The 23,850-nt window shown below is 39.4% G+C and overlaps 1 protein-coding gene across 5 annotated transcripts in view; it reads left to right on the top strand.

Moving 5' to 3' along the window:
* RNF38 (ring finger protein 38) overlaps positions 1-23,850 on the top strand; it is a 132,084-nt gene that overhangs the window by 45,628 nt on the left and 62,606 nt on the right. For 2 of the 5 annotated variants that reach the window (XM_086683505.1, XM_086683504.1), the window contains exon 2: positions 16,146-16,216. In XM_086683505.1, coding sequence (XP_086539631.1) covers positions 16,146-16,216 — 71 coding nt within the window. Of the gene's footprint in view, positions 1-16,145; positions 16,217-21,529; positions 21,697-23,850 lie in introns of those variants that run through there. The other 3 variants (XM_086683509.1, XM_086683507.1, XM_086683506.1) reach the window with 2 other exon arrangements.

The raw sequence follows: 23,850 nt of genomic DNA, 5'->3' as shown, positions 1-23,850 counted from the left end.
TTCCTTTTTGTCAGGCATAAAATCAGAGTTCCTCAACTGCACAAAGTCTTTATGTATTCAGTAAAACTTTTTAGTAGGGCCTGCTGTGAACAACACTGGCATTAGGCTCTACAAAGGTAATAAAGATGAATAAGGGTAAATCTCCAATTCCACGGAAAATGTAGTCCAGCAGGGGAGATTGAATTTATCTGTATTTAACTGTTATATACATGTTATGAGGTGTAAGCAGCTTGTGTGGGAGAAAGGAGGAAGACGTAATTAAATCTCACTGAGGCTGGGAGGGTAGAGGAACTGATGGAAGTATAGACCAGAGAAGAGAGAGGAAAGCTTTTTTTGCCTTTCTTCCCCCCCCCTCCTTTTTTCTCCCCTTTTCTTTTTCATTCTTGTAGTTCCTTTCAGCTTTCCTTTGTCTCTGCATTTATTTAGTGGCTGTCATGAGCTAGAAAATGTACTTCATGCTAGAATATGAAAAGATAAGCTTATGGTCTGGTTGGAGAGACAGACATGTAACCAAAAAATTACAGTATGATGAGTGTGATGAGAGTTCTAGAAAAAAGTTAAGGAGTTAGGCAGTGTCTCACAGGCAAATCAGCAGTCTTGTTTGAACAGAAGTGTTAATTATAATACCATTTATTGAATTGCTATGTGCCAGGCACTGTGCTGTGAGCATTTTCATACATTTATTGTTAGTAATAACCCTCAGAAGAGCACATGGGTAACTCACTCAGTTAAGCATCTGACTTTGGCTCAGGTCATGATCTCACGGTTGGTGATTTTGAGCCCTGCTCTGGGCTCCGCACTCTCTCTCCTTCTCTCTCTGCCCTTTGCTCACTTGCGTGCGCGCTGTGAGCAAATAAATAAATAAATAATAAATTAAAAATAAATAAATAAATAAATAAATTTTAAAAAATAACCCTCAGAACAACTCTGAAGTAGTTGTAAGTAGACATTATTATTCCCATTTTATAGAGGAGAAAAGACGTATGATTTGTTCAGTGACTTGCTTAAGATGACATATTCAGTAAATGACTGAACTGTATCTAGGTCTGGCTTCAAGGTTCATTCTACTCCGAAAACAACCAGAGGAATCCTTATATACTGCTGGTAGAATTGTAAAGTGATCTGGCCACTTTGGAATACACTTTGGCAGTTCCTTAATAGGTTCAATAGAGGTACCATATGATCCAGCAGTTCTATTCCAGAGAAATGAAAAACAAGCATCCACACAAAAACTTACTATGAATGTCTTAATAGCATTATTCCTAATATTACTGAAGTGGAAACAACTCATATGTCCATCAGTTGATAAATGGATAAACAAAATGTGGTTATCCATACACAGGAATATTATTTAGTCATAAAAAGGAATGAATCGATGCATTCTATAACATGGATGAACCTTGCAAACATTGTGCTAGGTGAAAGTCAGTTACAAAGATCACATATTTTTATGATTCCATTTATAAGAAATGTCCAGACTGGACATATACAGGAATTAGATGAGTGGTTGTCAGGTGTGTGTAGAAGGGGAAAATGAGCTAATGGTCTTGGGTTGCTTTTTAGAGTGAGAAAATTGTTCTAAAATTGATTGTGATAATAGTTGCACAGCTTTGTAAATATACTAAAAATATTAATTTTATACTTTAAATGGATGAATTCTATGGTATATGAATTGTATCTCCATAAAGTTGTTTAAAACAACCCAAGATTGAAATTTACTTTTCTGCTGTACTTAGCTAGAAGCAGCAATAAGATCTTATTGTCACAGTGAATAGGCAGCTGATCCTCACAGAGTAAGATTTTCCCTTGCACATTATTTACCTAACATCAATAATGTCTTAAAGTATATTATCTGATAGAGCCAGTAGTCTGTCTTATAAACCTTAAGATTTCTAAAAACGGTGTAGTCTGTTTTATTAAGTTCATTTGGAGAAAGTGTAGAACATTGAGAATTGATGAATAAAGTTGGGTTTAACCAGTTGGATAATACTTCAATCTTTGGAGCAGAAATATAGACCCTGTTTGTTGGTTGTTAAGACTCTGAACCCTCTAGGTGCGTTTCTCTGCAACCGCGCCATAGACTCTGGTATCCTGGTAGCAGTTGTGAAGGCTATTGCAAGTGATGTGATTAAAACCCAGAGAGATCATATTCTAGAATTTACCAGCCTCTCGGCCAAGTATTGGATATGGCTCAGTATGTTTTCATGCCCTGCTATAAAATCAGGCACTTAAAAAAAAAAAATCCTGTTAGAGTGAAAAGGAAAAGAGCCCTGAAAGAACAGTAAATGGGAGCAGAACCAAAAAATTAGACTTAAGTGCTGAATGTCTCTTTCAGACAGTAATTGTAGTGACAGTTATATAAGAAGTACAAGCAGGAGGGGTGCCTGGCTGGCTCAGTCAGCAGAGCATGCAAGTCTTGATCTTGAGCTCGTGAGTTTGAGTTCCACGTTGGTGTAGAGATTACTATAAATAGATAAGTGAGTAAATAAATAAATAAAACTTAAAACAGTACAAGCAGGATTCTTGGGACTGGATTTTTTTAAAAGTCTAACTGTTGCATTTAGTGTAGAATGGACAAAAATGTAACTGTATAGTTTGCTTTTTTTTATTTTGTTTTTAATGTTTATTGAGAGAGACAGCATGAGCAGGGCAGGAGCAGAGAGAGAGGGAGACACAGAATCTGAAGCAGGCTCCAGGCTCTGAGCTGTCAGCACAGAGCCCGACATGGGCCTCGAGCCCATGAATCGCAAGATCACGACCTGAGCCAAAGTCTGATGCTTAACGTGACTGAGCCACCCAGGCACCCCTAGTTTCTTTTTTTATTTTGCTGACTGAGGTCAGATGCTTTTTAGCATCTATTTCAATTCCTTGAATTGCGGTGGCTGGTAGGCTAATTAAGTTTTCAGAAGACTGATTTGGAAGGGTTGTTCATGCCTTTAGAAAACAGGACTAGATTTCAGAACAATCCATTAAGTACATGTAGAATATCTACTATGTGCAGGGTCCTATTCCAGCATCCTAAAGGATCTAAAAGCCATGTAAGACTGCTTTCTCCAAGTACATTTCTCAGAAGCCGTTATAGATTTGGATTGGAACTTTTTAACAAAAGGAATGGAGTCAAAATATCTGTCCCTACACTTAAGCTAACAGCTGTATCTTAGCAGAGCAGGCCATCTTAACAGTTGTCACCAAGATCATTCTCTGGACAGGGTCTCAGGAGAAAGGAGAAAATGGATAGTTCCTTTCAAGAATGCTGTTCATGGTCATGAGGGTGCTATTGGAGTCCTCTGTTTATGTCTCTTGAGGCTGTTGTCCCATCTGGTCCAATATTCCTAGGGATACTGGGAGCTAGCCTTGGAGCTAGGCCCTTTTTTTTTCATAAGAGTCATGGAAAATCAAATATAGATGAGCAAAAATAAGAAAAATATTTCCTCCTATCACTCAGGGATTACCATTGTTAGTATCATAATATATTATTCTGAATTTTTATTATGCATATCTGTGTACATGTATATGTAACCAGCATGAAATCGTGCTATTTGTATTCTTTAAAATTTTTTTTTTCATATTTTTCTTTACCCTGCTTTTTAATTTTAATTTAATTTTATTATTTTTTTTAAAGTAGGCTCCATGCCAAACATGGGGTTTGAACTCACAACCCTGAGATCAAGAGTCATGTGCTCAGCTGACTGAGCCACCCAGGCACGCCAATACCCTGCTTTTTAAGTTGTTTCATTTTGGTAAATTTTCATCTCATCTAATTTTATAATATTCACATTTCTCCAGTTCTTTCCCAAATATTTTTTTTCATCTGGTTTATTGAAACTTGTATACAACCTGTTATGCATATCTGGTTATTTTCCTTAAGCCTTTAAAATTTTTTTAAATTATTTTTTTTAATTAAAAAAATTTTTTTTCAGGGGCACCTGAGTGGCTGAGTCAGTTAAGCCTCCGACTCTTGGTTTCGACTCAAGTCACAATCTCACAATTCGTGAGTTTGAGTTCCGCATTGGGCTCTGTGCTGACAGTGCAGAGCCTGCTTGGGATTCTCTCTCTTTCCCTCTCTCTCTGCCCCTCCCCTGCTTCTGCTGTCTCTCTCAAAATAAATAAACTTAAACACTTTTTTTTTTTTTTAATTAAGTAGGCGCTATGCCCAACACGGGGCTTGAACTCACCACCCCAAGATCAAGAGTCTCCTGCTCTACTGACTGAGCCAGCCAGGCACCCCCAGGTCTTTTTTTTAATCTAGCATAGTTCCTATCTTAAAATTTTCTTTTTAAAATAGTAATAACACTGACTTATTAAAAACCTGAGCCATCTGTTCTGCACAACGACTTTGGGTAAGCTGATTGCTTTTTTGTGATGTCATTTGTTCATCTGTCTTCTGTATTTCCTGTAAGCTGGAAATCATATTCAGTAGCGTGGTGGATGTAAGGGAAGTATTTTTTTGCTCAAATGCCAAACAGACATCATGTCTGAATCTCATATTGTATCACCTCAGAATATATTATCTGGTTGGCCCACTGCTAATGATGCTGATTGGCCACTGGATTAAGATGATAGGAGTTGATCTCCTTACTGTGTAGTTCTCTCTGCAACTACCCGTAACCTGTGTAGTGTTACTTGGGCACTTATAAATTTCCATCCGCTTTTCACCTAATGATTTTAACCTAATTGATGACCCTTGCCTGAATCAACAGTTTTGTGGGGTTTGCAAAACCATGTTTCCTAATTCTGAAAAAATACCTTCAACATGTATTAGCTGGCATTCTTCTGTAATATAGAACTCGATAGAACTAAGGCTGTTTGATTACTCTAGAAGGTAGGGTAAATGCATGTTTTTTTGGTTTTAATTACCAGTTTTTGAAGTAAGCTGTTTTAATAGACACTTCCGGAAGTGATAAGAGAAGTCTTTTCTCCCTTTTTTTTGAGTACTATTAGAGACTCACAGGTTTTCATTGATGTGAATGTGTTTTGGCCAGCTATAGTCTTTTTTTGTTGTTCTGAATGCTCAAATTGGTAAAATTTTGGCCAGTATTTGCTGCTGCTTTTTGTCTCCTAGAATAGGTCACAGAAAGCATGTGGTGCTTATGTGGATGCTATTGCTCTTCCCGTTGTCCAGTTTTGTCGTTCAAATCTTCATTTTTATTTTATTTATTTTTTGGTTCCATTTTGAAAGTGTATTTTACTTATTTATTAAAAGAGAAATATCTTGGGGCACCTGGATGGTTCAGTCGGTTAAGTGTCCGACCCTTGATTTTGGCTCAGGTTGTGATCTAAGGATTGGTGAGATTGAGCCCCATGCCAGGCTCTGCACTGTGAGCATGGAGCCTGCTTGAGAGTCTTTTCTTTCTCCCTCTCCCTCTGCCCCTCTCCTGCTTGTACACGTGCACACTTCTCTCTCAAAATAATTAAGTAAACATAAAAAATATATATTTTTATTTTAAACTATTAGGGTTTGACCACAGGTCAGTTCCTTGTTGTTAAATGAATACATTAGTAAATTCAGGAGTGTAGTTTTTTTTAATTTTTTTTTTTTTTTTTGCATTTATTTATTTTTGAGAGACACAGAGAGACAGAGTGTGAGCAGGGGAGGGGCAGAGAGAGAGGGAGACACAGAATCTGAAGCAGGCTCCAGGCTCTGAGCTGTCAGCACAGAGCCCGATGTGGGGCTCGAACCCACAAACTGTGAGATCATGACCTGAGCCAAAGTCGGATGCTTAACCGACTGAGCCACTCAGGCACCTCAAGAGTGTAGTTTTAAAAAATACTCCTTTCAACCTGAAGTGCTAGATCTGGAAAATACTTTTGAATAAAAATCTAAACAGGTACACATTTTACTAATATTTTTATTGAAGTGTAGTTGACATACAATGTTAAGTTAGGTTCAGGCATGCAACATAGTGATTCAAGAAGTCTGTAAGCTATGCTGTGCTCATAAGTCGAGCTACCATCTGGTACCATACAATGCTATTACAATACTACCAACTACATTCTTCATGCTCTTTCATCCCTGTGACATCAAAATCTTCATTTTAAAACCCTCAAATCTTTGTTTCTGAGGTGATAGGCAAATAGCTATTGAGTCCAGGAGGTGCTTAAGAGGGGCCCACTTCATATTCTAGATTAAATAATGCAACCCCCTGTCTCAGATGTGCACAATGAAGAATAATCCTCACAGCGCTCAGAATGCCATGTTTTTATCACACACCGTCAAGAGTTAACCACCTTTAAAGATATGTGCACACTTTACCCAGGTCTTTAGTTTGGTATTGTGGTTTAATGCCTCTTGTTTTTTTATATCCAGATTTCAAGGAATATACATATGTCTCAACAATGTTTTTCTGCAGATGTTTATATAAGAAGATTGTATGTTTGTATTTTATAAACACAGTACTTTTATTTTTTCAAAGCAATGTGCAGAAGAGTCTCAGTTACATTCCAACTATCCTTGTTAGAACATGTCACTTGGAAAATCATCCTGCGTGTCAACAGGGGAATATGAGTTCTGAATGGGCCTGGGACTAAGAGGCATACATAGAACAGTGTTCTGTTTTAAGTATATCACATACTAGCATGACAATTTGCTATGTGTATTTACTGTGTTTTAATTTCCTTTTAGGAAAGGAGAAGTGGCAGGAGATAAGATCAGAAAGGTCTAGGATAGCCAGGTCATGTGAAAGACCTTGTAGACCAAGGTGTAAGGACTTAGGATTTTATTATGAGTGAGAGAAGGAACCTAGGTTTTCAGAGGAGGAGTGACGTGATCTGTCCGAACAGTTTAAAGGGTCCTCCATGCTACAGTATGGAAAATAGACTAGGGGGGAAGATAAGGAAAGTTCACAGGGAAAGAGTAGAACTAAGGAGGTCGGTTAAGAAGCTACTGCATTAGTCCAGGCTTTGACATGGGTAGCGGCAATGGAGAACATATGAAGTCATTGTATTTCAGGCATATTTTGAAAGTAGAACCAACAGGATTTGCTAATTGATCAAATGTGGGATGTGAGTGAAAGAGAGGAGTTGAGGATGATGCCAAGGGTTTTGGCCGGTGGTGGTGAACAGCTGGTGAATAGTTTTGTCATTTACTGAAACTGGAAGAGGGGTGGTTTTGGAGGGGAAGATCACGAGCTCGGTTTTGGGTACGTAATGTGTGAGATGCTAGTTGGACATCTAAGTGATACTGAGTAGGTAGCAGTATATAGAAATGTGAATTTTCTTGTGGTGGGAGGTGAGGACGTTAGGGTTTGGAGATACCGATTTTGGAGTTATCAGCCATGGGACTAGTCAGGATCACTAAAGGAGTAAATATAGACAGAAAAGAGAAGTCGGAGGATTGATCTTTGGAACATTTCAGCCTTTAGAAATTGGGGAGATGAAGAGACTCTACCAAATGGGACTGAGAAGTTGCAGTCAGTAATGTGGGAAGTTTCCCTGAGGCCAAGTGAAGAAAAGGGTTTCAGGAAGGAGAGTGGCATCAAGTGGGTCAGATGCTGCAAATAGATCACGAAAGATGAGGATGCAAAATTGACGGTTGGATTTTGCAGCGTAGTGGCCTCTGGGAACATGGCAAATAGTGTCTCTGCTTTACATCACCACCTTGCTCCTGTTGACTAGAATCCTAGCTGATACTCTTGGCAGTTGCTCTGAAACTTCACTTCCCACCACTGTTTGACCCTTGGCCTCTTTACCTCCCTTAGTTCTAAACTTTGGGCTCCACACTCTCACTTTAATCCTCATTTCTGTTCTCTTTCCTCAGTTTTGCACATTTTTCTGAGTTTTCCCAGGATGATGCAGGTCTCTTCCCTTACAAGGCTTCTGATGTGATTTGTTCCTCCGGGCCCCGCATCCTTTGCTAGCTAATGTAGGATTTGTAACCATTTTTGGTGTGTCTCATGGATTCTTGGTAATCAGGTGAAGTTCATTAGGCCTCTTTCCAGGAGAACATTTTTTTTTTTTAATTTTTTTTTTTTCAACATTTATTTATTTTTGGGACAGAGAGAGACAGAGCATGAACGGGTGAGGGGCAGAGAGAGAGGGAGACACAGAATCGGAAACAGGCTCCAGGCTCTGAGCCATCAGCCCAGAGCCCGACGCGGGGCTCGAACTCACGGACCGTGAGATCGTGACCTGGTTGAAGTCGGACGCTTAACCGACTGCGCCACCCAGGCGCCCCTCCAGGAGAACATTTTTAATTGCATAAAATAAAATACATGAGGTTACAAAGGAAATCAATTAGACTGGGATGTAGTTATAAAAATAGTAAAAACTAATTTGTAATAGAAATACATTTGCATCTTATAAATGCATTAAATAATATATTTTAGCATTGTGCCTAATAGCTATCATAAATTCAAACTAGTGATAAGTGTAAATAACATTTCAGTATACCTGTAACAACTATTGTATGAAAATATTTATGGTTTTTAATAGTGACAGTGTCACATACTGTCCATACTAATGTGGTTTGTTGCTATATTCACAAGAGAATGAATGTTTACATTTTATTTTCAAGTTAATGATAGCAAAGATAAAATTTTGTCTCCATGGAAGTCTTGGGTCCCAAGTTAAGAACGCCAAGTGAGAAGTGTAATGCTGGTGTGAGCAGACCATGGAATGGGCCACCAGGTGGGAGGACCAGCCTTGTCTGCATGGAAGCATGCTGTCACTTTGGCCCCCTGGCCCCTTCTCTGCCTGTGAGTGCCAGGGCACGCTCTTTCTTATTTATTTTTATTTTTTTTAATGTTTATTTTTAAGAGAGAGAGAGAGACAGAGGGCAAGTAGGGGAGGTGCAGAGAGAGAGTAAAGAGACCCAGAATCTGAAGCAGGCTCAGCCCTGAGTTGTCAGCACAGAGCCCCATGTAGGGCTCTAACCATGAGCTGAGATCATGACCTGAGCTGAAGGCAGACCCTTAACCAAGGGAGCCACCCAGGCGCTCCCAGGGCACGTTGAGCAGGAATGATAACTTCATAAAATGTATTTGAAGAAAGAACACTCATGGTGAACACCGTCTAATGTGCATTTATTTAGCTTGTTCTCTACTAGATTCTTTCACATTTCAAAAATTGGCCCTCTTGTTTCTAATGTTGCTGCTGTGTACTTCTTTTCTGATTAGCTTATCCAAAGCTACCTTAAGACATGTATTTTATTCTTCAGGATTCAGCTTTAGTCTGTCAACATCCTTTGTCTTATGGGACAGGGATAGAGAGGGAAGCTGGTGGTTTTGTGTATTCTTTCATCTCTAGGGTGCTTCTGCATTGTTTTCTATCCAAAGGCCCTTCCCTTAATGGCAAAAGAGTGAGCTCTGATATTCAGGGCAAAAGGTCACAGAGAAACCCAGCCCATTTTAACATTGGGTTGTATGTTTTCTTACTGTTGAGTTTTGAGTTCTTAGAATATTTTTGGATACCAGTCCTTTATCAGATATGCGTTTTGCAAATATTTTCAGCCGTTTGTGGCTTTGGTTTTTTATTCTCAAAATGTCTTTCACAGAGCAGAAATTTTTAATTTAAAAGAAGTCTATCTTAGCACATTTTTCTTTCATGGATTAAGCTTTTGGTGTTGTATCTAAAAACTCATTGTCAAACCCAAGGTCTCTTAGATTTTCTCCTTTGTTATCTTTTGTAAGTTTTATAGTTTTATGTTTTACATTTAGGTCCATGATCCATTTTGAGTAATTTTTGTGAAAAGGTGTAAAGTCAGTGTCTAGGTGGTTTTTGTTTTTTGTTTTTTGTTTCTGTTTTATTTGTGGATGTCTGTTCATTTGTGGGACTTTTCTTTTGTTTCTTTGTTTTTAAGGTGTTTTATTTTGAGAGAGCTGTCGAGAGAGTGGGGGGAGGGGCAGAGAGAGAGAGAGAGAGAGGGAGAGAAAGAATCCCCTGCAGGCTCTGCACTCATAGTGCAGATGGGGGGCTTGAACTCATGAACCATGAGATCATGACCTGAGCCAGTCAAGTGTTGGACGCTTAACTGACTGAGCTACCCAGACACCCCTGTTCATTTGTTTTTAATACTTTCTTTCATAAGAGATTTTTAAGTTGCTAAATAATGTATCTCAGTCTTTATCTCTCCAGCTTTCATGGAGTCCCAAGTTTTTGGTGATGGTCCCAAGTGGTGGTCTCTCCCACAGTCATTAAATGATATGATGTGAACTGTTTCCAGCACAATTGCATCTTTCTTAAACTGTGTTCAATAGAAACACAGATGACATGCATGATATGTTAAAATTTTTTTAATGTTTATTTTTGAGAGAGAGACAGAGAGAGAGGATGAGTAGGGGAGGGGCAGAGAGAGAGGGAGACACAGAATCCAAAGCAGGCTCCAGGCTCTGAGCTGTCAGCACAGAGCCTGACGCAGGCTTGAACTCGTGAACCATGAGATCATGACCTGAGCTGAAGTCAACGTTTAACCAACTGGCCACCCAGGTGCCCCTGACATGATATGTTAAATACAAGGGTTTTGTGGAAGAGTAAAATAATGTCTGTCTTGGTACCTCTTTGAAAGTATCTAATGTATACTTATAACCGTCAATTCTTAGGGTTTTCTTTCACTAGTCTAACTTTAATATTACATGGTTATATTTAATATTACTAGGTTAATAGTGGCTGGAAGTATAATTTTACTAACTCCTCTTTAAAACACATCTACCATATTTTTGACACAATAGTTGATGTCATGATTTAATTTGTCATTCTACTTTCTCAGGAGATTTTAATATTTGGGACATTATTGTATAATTCTTTCTTCCAAATCATGGATTTGGAATATGTTAAATGATGTTAACTGATAATAATACCAGAGGGCACGTTGTGGTTTATATTACTCTATCCATAAGTGTACTTTTTGGCAACTGTGTCTCTCCCCCGCATCCTCCCCGAAATTATCATCCAGTGTCAAAAACTTGTTAAGTATATTCATAAGTGTATTTCTGAAAAATAGATATTGATAATATCAAATGCTTTCCAGCATCTTTTGATGTGATCAAACTTTTATTTTTTAATTTTTTTTAAAAAAAAATTTTTTTTTTTCAACGTTTATTTATTTTTGGGACAGAGAGAGACAGAGCATGAACGGGGGAGGGGCAGAGAGAGAGGGAGACACAGAATCGGAAACAGGCTCCAGGCTCTGAGCCATCAGCCCAGAGCCCGACGCGGGGCTCGAACTCACGGACCGCGAGATCGTGACCTGGCTGAAGTCGGACGCCTAACCGACTGCGCCACCCAGGCGCCCCTATTTTTTAATTTTTAATATTTATATATTTTTTAATTTTTTAACTTTTATTTATTTTGAGAGAGAGAGAGAGGGAGAGAGAGAGAGACAGCTGAGTGGGGGAGGGGTAGAGAGCAAGGGAGAGAGAGAATCCCAAGCAGGCTCTGCACTGTCAGCACAGAGCCCAACACGGGGCTCGAACCCACGAAACCATGAGATCATGACCTGAGCTGAAACTGAGAGTCAGATACTTACCAGCTGAGCCACCCAGGCACCCCATATTTTATTTATCTTTTAAAGTAAGCTCTATGCCCAACGTGAGGCTCAAACTCGTGAACCTGAGATCAAGAGTTGCATGCTTTACCAATTTGGTCAGCCAGGCATCTCAGAGCAGACTTTTTGACATTGTTTCTTGATAAATTTTATCTTAATACTTTCTTGATAAATTTTCTTTTTTTTTGAATTCACGTAAGGAATCAGGCTTCTCTTAGGTAAACATGAGTAGATTATGATGACATATATTACATGTGTTGTCACTACTATACATACTGTGTATGCTGCAGTTTTATTTAGTGTTTTTAGTCCTGTGATTGAGTGAGATTAATTTGTTTTTTTAAAGTTTATTTATTTCGAGAGACAGAGATAGTGCACATGAATATGTGAGAGCACCAGTGGGGGAGGGGCGGAGAGAGAATTCCCCCCGCCCCCAGCCCCCATGCTCAGTGCTGTGAGGGTGGAGCCCGCTTGGGTTCATAAACTGAACCATGAGATCATGATCTGGGCCAAAGTCAAGAGTCAGGCACTTAACTACTTGAGCCACCCAGGCATCCTTCTGGTAAGTTTTTTTTATTCTTTGTAGTTTTTAAAAATTTTCTCTGCTATTGCCAATGTAATTATTTTCCCTTTCTTCCTTCCTTCCTTCCTCCCTTCCTTCCTCCCTCCCTCCCTCCCTCCCTCCCTCCCTTCCTTCCTTCCTTCCAAGTATAATTGACATACAGTGTTAGTTTCAGATGTACAGTATATTTCAACAATTCTATACATTTCTCAGTGCTCATCACAGTAAGTGTACTCTTAGTCCCCTTTATGTGTTTCACCCCCACCCACCTCCCCTCTGGCAACCACCTGTTCTCTGTATTTAGGACTCTAGGGTTTTTGTTGGTCTCTTTTTCATTGTTTTGTTTTGTTTCTTAAATTCTACACGAGTGAAATCATATGGTATTTGTCTCTGATTTCACTTCGCATTATATGCTCAAGGTTCATCCGTGTCATTGCAAAATGGCAAAATTGTATTCTTTTTTATGGCTCAGGAATATTTGAACACACACACACCCCACATCTTTATCCATTTGTCTGTTGATAGACGCTTGGGTTTCTGCCATATCTTAGCTATTATAAATAACACTGCAATAAACATAGGGGTACATATATGTTTTTGAATTAGTGTCTTCTCTGGGTAAATACCCATTAGTGGAATTACTAGGTCATATGGTAATTCTATTTTTAGTTTTTTGAGAAGCCCCCACACTCTCTTCTACAGTGGCTGCACCAATTTGCATTCCTACCAGCAGTGCGTGAGGGTTCCTTTTTTTCCCACATCCTCACCAACACTTGTTATTTCTTGAGTTTTTTTTTTTAATTTTTTTTTTAATGTTTGTTTATTTTTGAGACAGAGAGAGACAGAGCATGAACGGGGGAGGGTCAGAGAGAGAGGGAGACACAGAATCTGAAGCAGGCTCCAGGCTCTGAGCTGTCAGCACAGAGCCAGACGCGGGGCTCGAACTCACTGACCGTGAGATCATGACCTGAGCCGAAGTCGGACGCTTAACCGACTGAGGCACCCAGGCGCCCCATTCTTGAGTTTTTATCTTAGCCATTCTGACAGTATTTTCTCTTTATCAATGCATAAGAGTAACATAGGATAAAAATCTACCTTTAAACAAGTCTAAAAGAGTTACTTCAATATGTATGAAATTAAAAAGTTTAATATTAAGAAAATGTGTCAAAATAGGCAGCATTCTTTCTCAGTTGCACGTGGAATAATTGGACATCTGAATTGATGGTGTGGTGAATATTACAAAATACAATGTAATGTCTGCAGGGGTGGCAGATGTCTTAGGTTCAACTAAGCATTTATGTATTCAGAATGATAAAAAGACCATAGGTCTCACTTGGCAACACTTTATTCAGAAGGATATAGGATGATAACTATAACTTGTCTATAAGATAGTGGGAGTCCTGGGGCACCTGCCTGGCTCAATTGGTAGAACATGTGACTCTTAATCGTGAATTCAAACCCCACATTGGGTGTAGAGATTACTTAAAAATAAAATCTTAGGGGCGCCTGTTAGCTCAGTCGATTGAGCGTCCGACTTCAGCTAAGGTCATGATCTTGCGGGGTTTGAGCCCCTCATCGGGCTGTGTGCTGACAGCTGAGAACCTGGAGCCTACTTCGGATTCTGTGTCTTCCTCTCTCTGCCCCTCCCCACTCGTGCTGTCTGTGTCTCTCTCAAAAATAAATAAACATTAAAAAAAATAATAAAATCTTTAAAAAAAAAAAAGATAATGGGAGTCCTTGTGGAAGTTCATGTAACAGTTCATACTTTCCAAAGTGTTCTTTTGACAACTCAGGTTCAGAGATGATAACCACTTTGGGTGCCACAGAGAAATCCATAGGCATAGTTTCAAGGATCCTCTGCAAGGGACATGCCTAATTACGTGTCACTAGACTCAGAGAAGCTCAAAAACATGGCTTGCTACTAAGTGTTCGTTGTACTTCTAGATGCCGATGCAATTTACTAGTTTGGCAACTTTATATAATAAGCAGTGTTGCCAAGCGACATATAGGTAGCATGTTGTTTTAATCAGTTTAAGAGGGATTAACCCAAGGTCAAATTCTCATACATAAGAAGAAGGGGTTTGCTCATCTTTGGTAGGCAGTCATGCCTGCTGACTTTTTGTTTATGCCTTTTGTTTTAGCTATCTTTCAGAAAGTTTCTCTTATCCCAAGATTATTTTTTAAGTCTACATTTCCTTTAAAACTGATTTCATTGTTTTTACATTTATATAGATCTTTGAGCCACCATTTTCTGTATGGTGTGATGTAGGAACCAAACTTTTTCAAATGGCTCATCAGTTGTTGAATCATTTATTGAATAATCATTTGTTTTCCTATTGGTTAGAAATGTCACTATTATAAAGCAGTCATTAGGAGATAGTTCTTCAAATTAACAAAGAGGTGTAGTAAAAAAGTATACTTTCAAAGTAACAACTGATTTATAATCTTATATGATTGTGTATTAAACATTAAAAAAATAAATATAAATGCTTTAATTTTGTAAATTTTAAACTTAAAATTTTAACATTAAAATTTTTTATTTTAAAAATAAGTGTTTTAAAAAAAATTTTTTTTTAACGTTTATTTATTTTTGAGACAGAGAGAGACAGAGCATGAACGGGGGAGGGTCAGAGAGAGAGGGAGACACAGAATCTGAAACAGGCTCCAGGCTCTGAGCCATCAGCACAGAGCCTGATGCAGGGCTCGAACTCACAGACCGCGAGATCATGACCTGAGCCGAAGTCGGACGCTTAACCGACTGAGCCACCCAGGTGCCCCGAGTGTTTTTTATTTTGAGAGAAAGAGAGCGTGCATGAGTGCGCTCACACACAAAGTGGGGGGAGGCACAGAGAGATTGGGAGAGAGAGAATCCCAAGCAGGCTCTGCACTGCTAGCACAGAACTCAACTCAAGAGCTCAATCCCACAAACCATGAGATCACGACCCGAGCCAAAACCAAGAGTTAGATGCTCAGCCACCTGAGCCACCCAGGTGCCCCTTAAACATTTTTTAAGATTTTATTTTTTTAAAGTTTATTTATTGAGAGAGAGGGGCATGTGCAAATGGGGCAGGGCAGAAAGAGGAGAGAGAGAATCCCAAGCAGGCTTGCGCTGTCAGCACAGAGCCTGATGCAGGGCTCAAACTCATGAACCATGAGATCATGACCTGAGTTGAAATCAAGAGACAGATGCTTAACCAACTGAGTCACCCAGGTGCCCCTTAGGTTTTATTAAGTAATCTCTACACCCAGCTTGGGGCTCAAACTCACAATCCTGAAATCAAGAGTTGGATGCTTAACTGATTGAGCCAACCAGGTGCCCCTAAACATTTTATTTTTAAGTAATCTCTCTATACCCAACATGGAGCTCAAACCTACAGCCCCAAGATCAAGAGTTGCGTGCTCCACCAGCTGAGTGCCAGCCAGGTGCCCCATAATTGTGTATTAGATGGTATTATCTATATGCTAAGAGTTTATAGTATCAGGTTTTTTCTCAAAGGAAGTATATATACTCTGAAGAGGGTATGTCTATATTTTTTTTTTTTTTTTAAATTTTTTTTTTCAACGTTTATTTATTTTTGGGACAGAGAGAGACAGAGCATGAACGGGGGAGGGGCAGAGAGAGAGGGAGACACAGAATCGGAAACAGGCTCCAGGCTCTGAGCCATCCGCCCAGAGCCCGACGCGGGGCTCGAACTCACGGACCGCGAGATCGTGACCTGGCTGAAGTCGGACGCTTAACCGACTGCGCCACCCAGGCGCCCCTGTCTATATTTTTAAATAGGTTTGCCTTATTGAAGGCTGTTGTGCTTACTTAGATGGCCATACTTTGAAAGCTGACTGCTCAGTATAGTACAAAGTGGTGAATAAGGGGTTTGAACAAGATTCTAGTTTCAGATACACCACTTCACTGACTGCTACTTTGTGCAAGACAGCCTCTCCCTGTTTTGTTTTGTTTAAGCTGCATGAATAATACAATCTCTATCCTGCCTACTTCTGAGTATTGTTGAGGATAAGATGGGATGATAGAAAAGCACTTTTAATTGGAAAAACAGCTTAAATGTAAGGACTTACTGCATCTTAACTTTTCCTCCCTTTCTCTTGTAGGTAGTGTTGGTGCTTCTTTTCAGTGCCAGTCCATCCATCACGACCACATTTGTCATGATGACAGTGACAAGGTGAGGTCTGTGTTGATGTCTATCATGGTGAAAATGCATGCTGCCCTTACATTGTTGGATTCACTTGCATAACTGTGGACATGGGGCCAGGAGAGTGTGCCTGGGGAGGCACGATTTTGAGATACAGAAGGCCTTGCTGCTGTATGTGTCAGATTATTAGACCACTCCAGAACACTTGAGGATAATTTTCAGGAAGTGGGCTGTCTCTTAGTAAAATCTCCATTTTTTTTTTTTTTTTTTTTTTTAATGCTCATCCTTGTCCCTGTCACTTTGCTTCCTCGTTTCTTGCACAGACTGGGTGGATTATCTTAATATATGAACAGGTGCTCCCAAAGCTGCTAATTGTCTCAGCAATTTGTGTCTGTTTCTAGTTTGAAATATCTTAGCCACTTTGATTTGTTTTTTTTTTTTAGTTGGTTGTGTTGCATTACCATTTCTTCTCGTACTTACTTTTTTTTTTTTCTGTTTCCAAAGCCCAATCGAAATGTTGAGGATTAAGAATGGAACCTGTCTAATTCATGCAAAAGAAACCTGCTTAGGGCCTGAGGTTTTTTTTTGTTTGTTTCATTTTTTGTTTGGTTTTTAAATCAGGTCCGAACTGTTGGCGGTTTTGTTTCATTTTGGTGTTTTGCTTCTTCTCTCAAGCAGCCTGGTCTTGGGGACTTTCCAGTACTCATCAGCACAGTTGATGGCCCAGCCCTTGCAAGTAGATACTAATGTGGGCTTGGTGCTTGGAACATCTGGCTGCTGATGTTGGATGGACTTAAATTTAGTCTTTTCCATCATCAGTTTCCAGTGGCTTCCCTCCCATTTCCTGTGTCTTACATGGAGCAATGTATCACTCCCTTGGTAGTTTTCCCAGGCAAACCAATCCAAGTGATCCTTTTCTCTGCTGTTTTAATCAAGATCCTCCTCCCTCATCCTGTTGGAGCTAGATCAAGAAGTTTGGTTGGTCATTGGGATTTTCCAAATGGTTTTCTTTGTTCTGTGTGTTGATCTCCCTGTCTTTGTGAGCTTTGCTGAGACAGATTTCAGCCTGTTTACAGAGAGAGTGGTATGCTTTTAGCATTCCAGAGTCTCTTTTATTATTATAGTAATCCAGAGGCATGGATTTAACTTCTAACTTTTTAGTAGCAAACCACTGAAAGATACTGCTAGACTATATATAGTTAGCTCTGTAAAATTCAGTATACCAGAGATTTTAGAAATGAGCATTTGGGAAAAAAAAAAAGTGATGATAGAGGGAAAGGCAGAATCACTTTAGGCCAGTAATATTGCTTACAACTGTGCTTTGTAATTGTGAAGATGTTTTGGGGTTAAGTTTTTCTTCCCTCTGCTAAGTATAATATGCTTTTCTCCATTTGTTCATTCGTAGTGGTGATGCCAAACTGTGCTCTGTTCTGTCTCCAGATAGAGTCTGGAGATGAGATTTCTCTCTACCTCCACAAGATGCTTGCCATCTACTTGGAAATATTTTTGCTCCTAATTTCTGCATCTTTCTATGACCGATTTTGTGCTTTTAGGAGATGGCACTTTTTTCTTAAAATACACGGGGAGAAGGGAAGAGAACTTTAAGGGATTTTGTCATTTGACCAACAGATCAAAGGATTGTGAGAAACTGCTCTCCCCTTTGTCCTGCCTGCTGTGTGTTGTATACTTATGATTGTTTCCCAGAGGGAAATGGAGAGAATGGATTAGAGCCTCTTGACTGTGTATTTATAATTTATTCAACTGATTCAGTCAGATTTATTGACTGGCAGCTATGTGTCTAGGCACTTACGAAATATATCAGGATACAAAACAAAGATTGCTGTTTTTTCATGAGTGTACAGTCTTGCTGGGGGGAGGCAGCCAATAAAAATAAACACCATACATAAATAATATGTTACAATAAGTGCAGTGAATTAAAGAAAATGTAGAGCAGAATAAGTGGGATGAGAACCACCAAGAGTTGGATAGCAGTTTTGAATAGGATCATCAGGCATTATTCTAGGGAGGAAGGCTGTGGATAGCATGTCTAAAAATTAAGATCTTTATGTTTGCAACAGCTTCTGACTTCTTTAAGAAATGGATATTGGTTTTGTAAAAGCAGAAACAAATTGAGCCTGCTACCTGACACATAGCACTTGGATGTGTTTGCATACACATACATACTCACACAAATACACAACACTCAAAGTATTCTCTCACTTTGAGAATTGAAGGGATTATAGGACTCAGATAATTCAACTCTCTTTTTATTTTTTTTTTTCACATTTATTTATTTTTGAGAGAGACAGAGTGTGAGCAGGGGAGGGACAGAGAGAGGAGGAGACACAGAATCCGAAGTAGGCTCTAGGCTCTGAGCAAGCTGTCAGCACAGAGCCCAACACGGGGCTCGAACCCACGAACCATGAGATCATGACCTGAGGCGAAGTTGGACGCTCAACAGACTGAGCCACCCAGGCACCCCTCCAACCCTCTTTTTAAAATAAACTTGGAAGGGGTGCCTGGGTAGCTCAGTCGGTTGACCGTCTGACTTTGGCTCAGGTCATGATCTCATGGTTCGTGGGTTCCAGCCCCGTGTCGGGCTCTGTGCTGACAGCTCGGAGCCTGGAGCCTGCTTCGGATTCTGTATCTCCGTCTCTCTCTGCTCCTCCCCTGCTCATGCTCTGTCTCTCTCTCTCAAAAATAAACATTTGAAAAAAAAAAAAAAACACCAAACTTGGAAGCTGTGACCCCACTGGGAGAAATGACTTGTTCAGGAGTCACCCTACAGTGCTGGAGCTAGACCAGATCTTCTGTCCCTTATACAAGTCATGCAAAATAATTGCTTAGCTATTCTGATTGTGAAAACATTGTCCCAACACATGTTGATGCCTCGCTTATTGTCCTCACTTAACTTTCAGGCATGGTCCATTTCTCAGATTTGGGAACAAAACAGGATTTTTCTTAAAAGTTGCCTCAATTTTAACTCATCTGTATGTGACTGGGGATGGAACCAGGGGGTGAGATGAATTAATTTGTAGCCTCAATGGTACACTTTCCTAGAGTGGCCTGGAACAGTTCCCAGAATGCTGGTCACTTGAGAGAAGGAAATGGGAGAATTCTTTCTAAACTGGCATGTATGTGAATGGCTACTCAGGGCAGAAGTCTTTTCTGGACAAAACTTCCATTTGTCACAGAAGAAGGTACCAATCTGGTTTGTGTAATGCCATGCAGACCACTTTCAGGGAAGGTAGGAAATGTGTGACTGTTTTTTCTTTCAGGACTGTATACTTTATTGTAACCTTGATATTTTAATTTTTTTAGGTTTTTTTAAAAATTACACTTTGATTCTAAAAAGATATGTAGAACTAATTTTAACCCTTCTACCCAGAAGTAATAATTGGAATTTAGTATTAACAAGATTAACTAGTTATATTTGTATGATTGCAAATAGTGGTTATTAGTATATCCAGAGTTGTACGACTATCTCCGCCATCTAATTTTGGAAAATCTTCACATTCCTCACTGAAAAACCCACAACCATTAGCAGTCACTCTTCATTATCCCTTGCCCCAGCTCCTGACAATCACTAATCATTGTCTTTATGGATTTGTCTGTTCTGTACATTTTGTATAGACAGAATCATAGAATATGTGGCTTTTGTGTGTGGCTTCTCTCACTTAGCATGATTATCTCAAGGTTTGTCTATTTTGAAGCATGAATTCCATTCCTTTTTATGGGTGAATAATATTCCACGGTGTGCATCTAATGCTTTTTGTTTACCCATTCACCAGTTGATGGGTATGTTTCCATATTTTGGTTATTATGAATAACACTGCTGGGAACATTTTTATGTAAGTATGTTTTTGTTTAGTTGGTCACATGATATATTTTTAACATTTTGAGAAATTACTAAACTGTTTTGCAAAGTGGCTGCACCATTTTACATTCTAGCAAATGCATGAGGGACCCGGTTTCTTCACATCCACATGTTTACGTCCCACACTTCGGTCGTCTTTTAAATTATAGTAGCTGTAGTGGGATATCTCAGTTGTTGTTTTAATTTGCATTTCTCCCATACTTCCTAAGTATGCTGAGCATTTTTTTTATATGCTTATAAGCCATTCCTAAATCTTCTATGGTCCTTTAAAAAAAAGTCAGTTAAAACTCTTAAATATGGAGAACAAACAGAGGGTTACTGGAGGGATTGTGGGAGGGGGTATGGGCTAAATGGATAAGGGGTATTAAGGAATCTACTCTTGAAATCATGGTTGCACTATATGCTAACTAATTTGGATGTAAATTAAAAAAAATAAAATTAAAAAAAGTCAGTTAAATATCCCTTTCATTGTTCTGGCTCCCGTGCTTTAAAAAAAAAAAAATCGAATCTCAGGCGCCTGGGTGGCTCATTCGGTTAAGCAACGAACTCTTTTTTTTTTTTTTTTTAATTTTTAAAAAATGTTTATTTTTGAGAGAGAGCATGAGCAGAGGAGGGCAGAGAGAGGAGACACAGAATCCGAAGCAGCTCCAGGCTCTGAGCTGTCAGCACAGAGCCCAATTTGGGGCTCGAACTCATGGCCCATGAGGTCATGACCTGAACCAAAGCTGGATGCTTAACCGACTGAGCACCCAGGCACCCCAAACATCTGACTCTTGATTTAGGCTCAGGTCATGATCTCATGGTTCATGAGACTGAGTCCTGCGTTGGGCTCTGTGCAGACAGTGTGGAGCCTGCTTGGGATTTTCTTCCCCTCTCTCTCTGCCCTCACCTACCTATCTCTCTCTCTCTCTCTCTCTCTCTCTCTCTCTCTCAAAAAAAAAAAAAAAAAATCTCACCATGCACCCAGTTACATAGTTACATGTGCTTATTATGGAAAATTGGGGAAGTACACAGCAACAGACTGTTACAAAAAAACTCCATCACTTTGCATTATCTGCATGGTTAAAATAAAACTAAATTGCTCTGGTTATCTATGGCTGTGTATGTAATTAATTACCCTAAAATTCATTTGGTGCAGAGCACTTGTATCTTTCTTGGTTCTGAGGTTTCCTGTGTTCAGCTAGGTGGTTCTTGCTTGGAGTTTTCTCATGCAGTTATAGTCAAATGGTGGCTGAGGCTGGAGTCATCTTGAAGTCCTCACTCACATGTCTAATGGTTAATCCTGGTTATCAGCTGGGACTTCAACTGAGCCCCTTGGCTTGAGTGCCTAAAATGTAGTGTGGGCTTCCTCATAGCATTGTACCTTGATTGTCCCCCCCAAGAGGGGAAGATGCGTATGGCCTTTTATGACCTAACTTCAGAAGTCACAAAGCATCACTTCCCAGCATAGTCACGGGCCTGCCCAAATTCAAGAGGAGGGAGCCTCAATCTCCCCACTAGGGAGTAATGTCAACGTAAGAAGAAGAGAATGAAGGATGGGAGAACTTACTATGTATGGTCATCTTTTCTGCACTGTATATACATGAAACATCAGTTAAAATGGCTGCATAATGTTCTACCATAAGGATACATGGTAATTTATTTAATCTGTCTTTAATTTTGGAGGCTTAGGTCATTTTTAAAAACTATTATGCATTTATTCCTACAGCAAATATTTATTAAGTGCCTACTATGTCCCAGGCACTGTTGAGTCACCAGGGTAGAGTGGTGAAAAGGCTACCAAGGAAGGTCCTTGTTCTTCTGGTGCTTATTTTTTGTGAAAGGGGCAGAAAATTAAGTGTACATGTAAACCAACAAATAATCAGATGCTCATAAGCACTCTACAAGTAATTGGGCAGTTGGCTACTCTAGATTAGGTGTTAGGGAAGGCCTTTAAGATGGTGACACTTAAGCTAAGATCTGAATGAGAGGAAGGAATAAATTGTGAAAATCTGGGCCACAAGGAGAACATCATAGGGAGAGGGAAGGGTTAGTGCAAAGACCCTGAGGTTAGAAAGATCATACAAACAGAAGAAAGACTGGTGTGTACAAGCCAGGTGGATGAGGATAGAAGTGGTAAGAGATGAGGTTGAAGGGGTAGGCACAGGGCAGATCGTGAACTTGGTAATAAGCCAGGGAAAGTTTAGATTTCATTCTTCCTGTTGTGGGAAGACTTTGCAAGGTTTTATGGAAAGGAATGCTATGATCTGGTTTATATTTTTAAACATCTCTTTTGCTGCTGTGATGAAATATTTTTCTAACTGTGGTAAAATACACCTAAGCATATAATTTACCTTCTTAATCATTAAAAATATATATTTTTTAACATTTGAGAGAGAGGGAGAGAGAACACAAGCAGGAGAGGGGCAAAGAGAGAGGGAGACACAGAATTGGAAGCAGGCTCCAGGCTTTGAGCTGTCAGCAGAGAGCCCGATGTGGGGCTCAAATTCACATGCCTTTGAGCTGTGAGATCATGACCTGAGCCAAAGTCAGCCGCCTAACTGGCTGAGCCACCCAGGCACCCCCTTCTTAATCATTTTTAAGTGTACAGTACAGTAGTGTTGAGTGTGAATATACTTTTCACATTATCGTACAACCAATCTCCAGGGCTCTTTTATCTTGCAAAACTCTGTATCCATTAAACAGTAACTCCTCATCTCTCCCCAGAGCCCCTGGCAGCTTCCATTCTACTTTCTGTCTCTATGATTGAGTGTTCTATGTACCTCATATAAATGGAATCATAATATATTTGTCTTTTTGTGCCTGGCTTATTTCACTTAATATAACGTTGTCAAGGTATGTTCATGTTGTAGCATAAATGTTGGAATTTCCATTTTTTTAAAGGCTGAATAACATTCTGTTGTATGTATATATAACACATTTTGTCATTTCATTCATCCATGGATGGGACACTTGGGTTGTTTCCACGTCTTGGCTATTGTGAATAATGCTGTTAGGAACATGGGTGTACAAATATCTCTTAGCGACTCTGCTTTTGGTTCTTTTGGGTATACACCCAGAAGTGAAATTGCCGGTTCATTTATACTTGTAGAGTTTTGAGGAACTGCTATACTGTTTTCCAAAGTGGCTGCACCATTTTACATTCCAAATCCTTGCCAGCTCTTGTTATTTTCTGTTATTGTTCTTAATGGTAGCCATCCTGTTGCATATGAGGTAGTATCTCATTGTGGTTTTGATTTTCATTGCCCTACTCATTAGTGATATTGAACATCTTTTCATGTGCTTGTTGGTCATTTGTTTATCTACTTTGGAGAAATGTCTATTCAAGACCTTTGCCCATTTTTTAATCAGGTTTGGTTTTTGTTTGGTTGTAGGAGTTCTTTATGTAGTGTCAGTATTAACACCTTATCAGACAGATGATTTGCAAATATTTTATCCCATTCTGGAGGCTGCCTTTTTACTCTGTTGGTTGTGACCTTTGCACAGAAATTCTTACTTTGAAGCAATTCCAATTAATTTTTCTCTCGTCTGCCTTTTGGTGTCATATCCAAGAAATTGCTGCAATCCAATCTCATGAAGGTTTTCCCCTGTGTTTTTTCCTAAAATTTCTAGTTTTAGTTCTTAAGTTCAGATCTTTGACTCATTTGAGTTAATTTTTGTATATAGGGTAAGGTAAGGGTCTCTCTTCATTGTTTTGTATATGGATATCGAGTTCCCAGCACTGTTGTTGAAGAGTGTTCTTTTCCCATTGAATTGTCTTGGAACTCTTTGACCCTTTTGGGGTCAC

The sequence above is a fragment of the Puma concolor genome, chromosome D4 (genome assembly GCF_028749965.1).
Source record: "Puma concolor isolate L17-30 chromosome D4, mPumCon1.1.hap2, whole genome shotgun sequence".
Taxonomy (NCBI): domain Eukaryota; kingdom Metazoa; phylum Chordata; class Mammalia; order Carnivora; family Felidae; genus Puma; species Puma concolor.
Note: the sequence above shows the minus strand (reverse complement) of the source record. Positions and strands in the feature narration are given on the sequence as shown.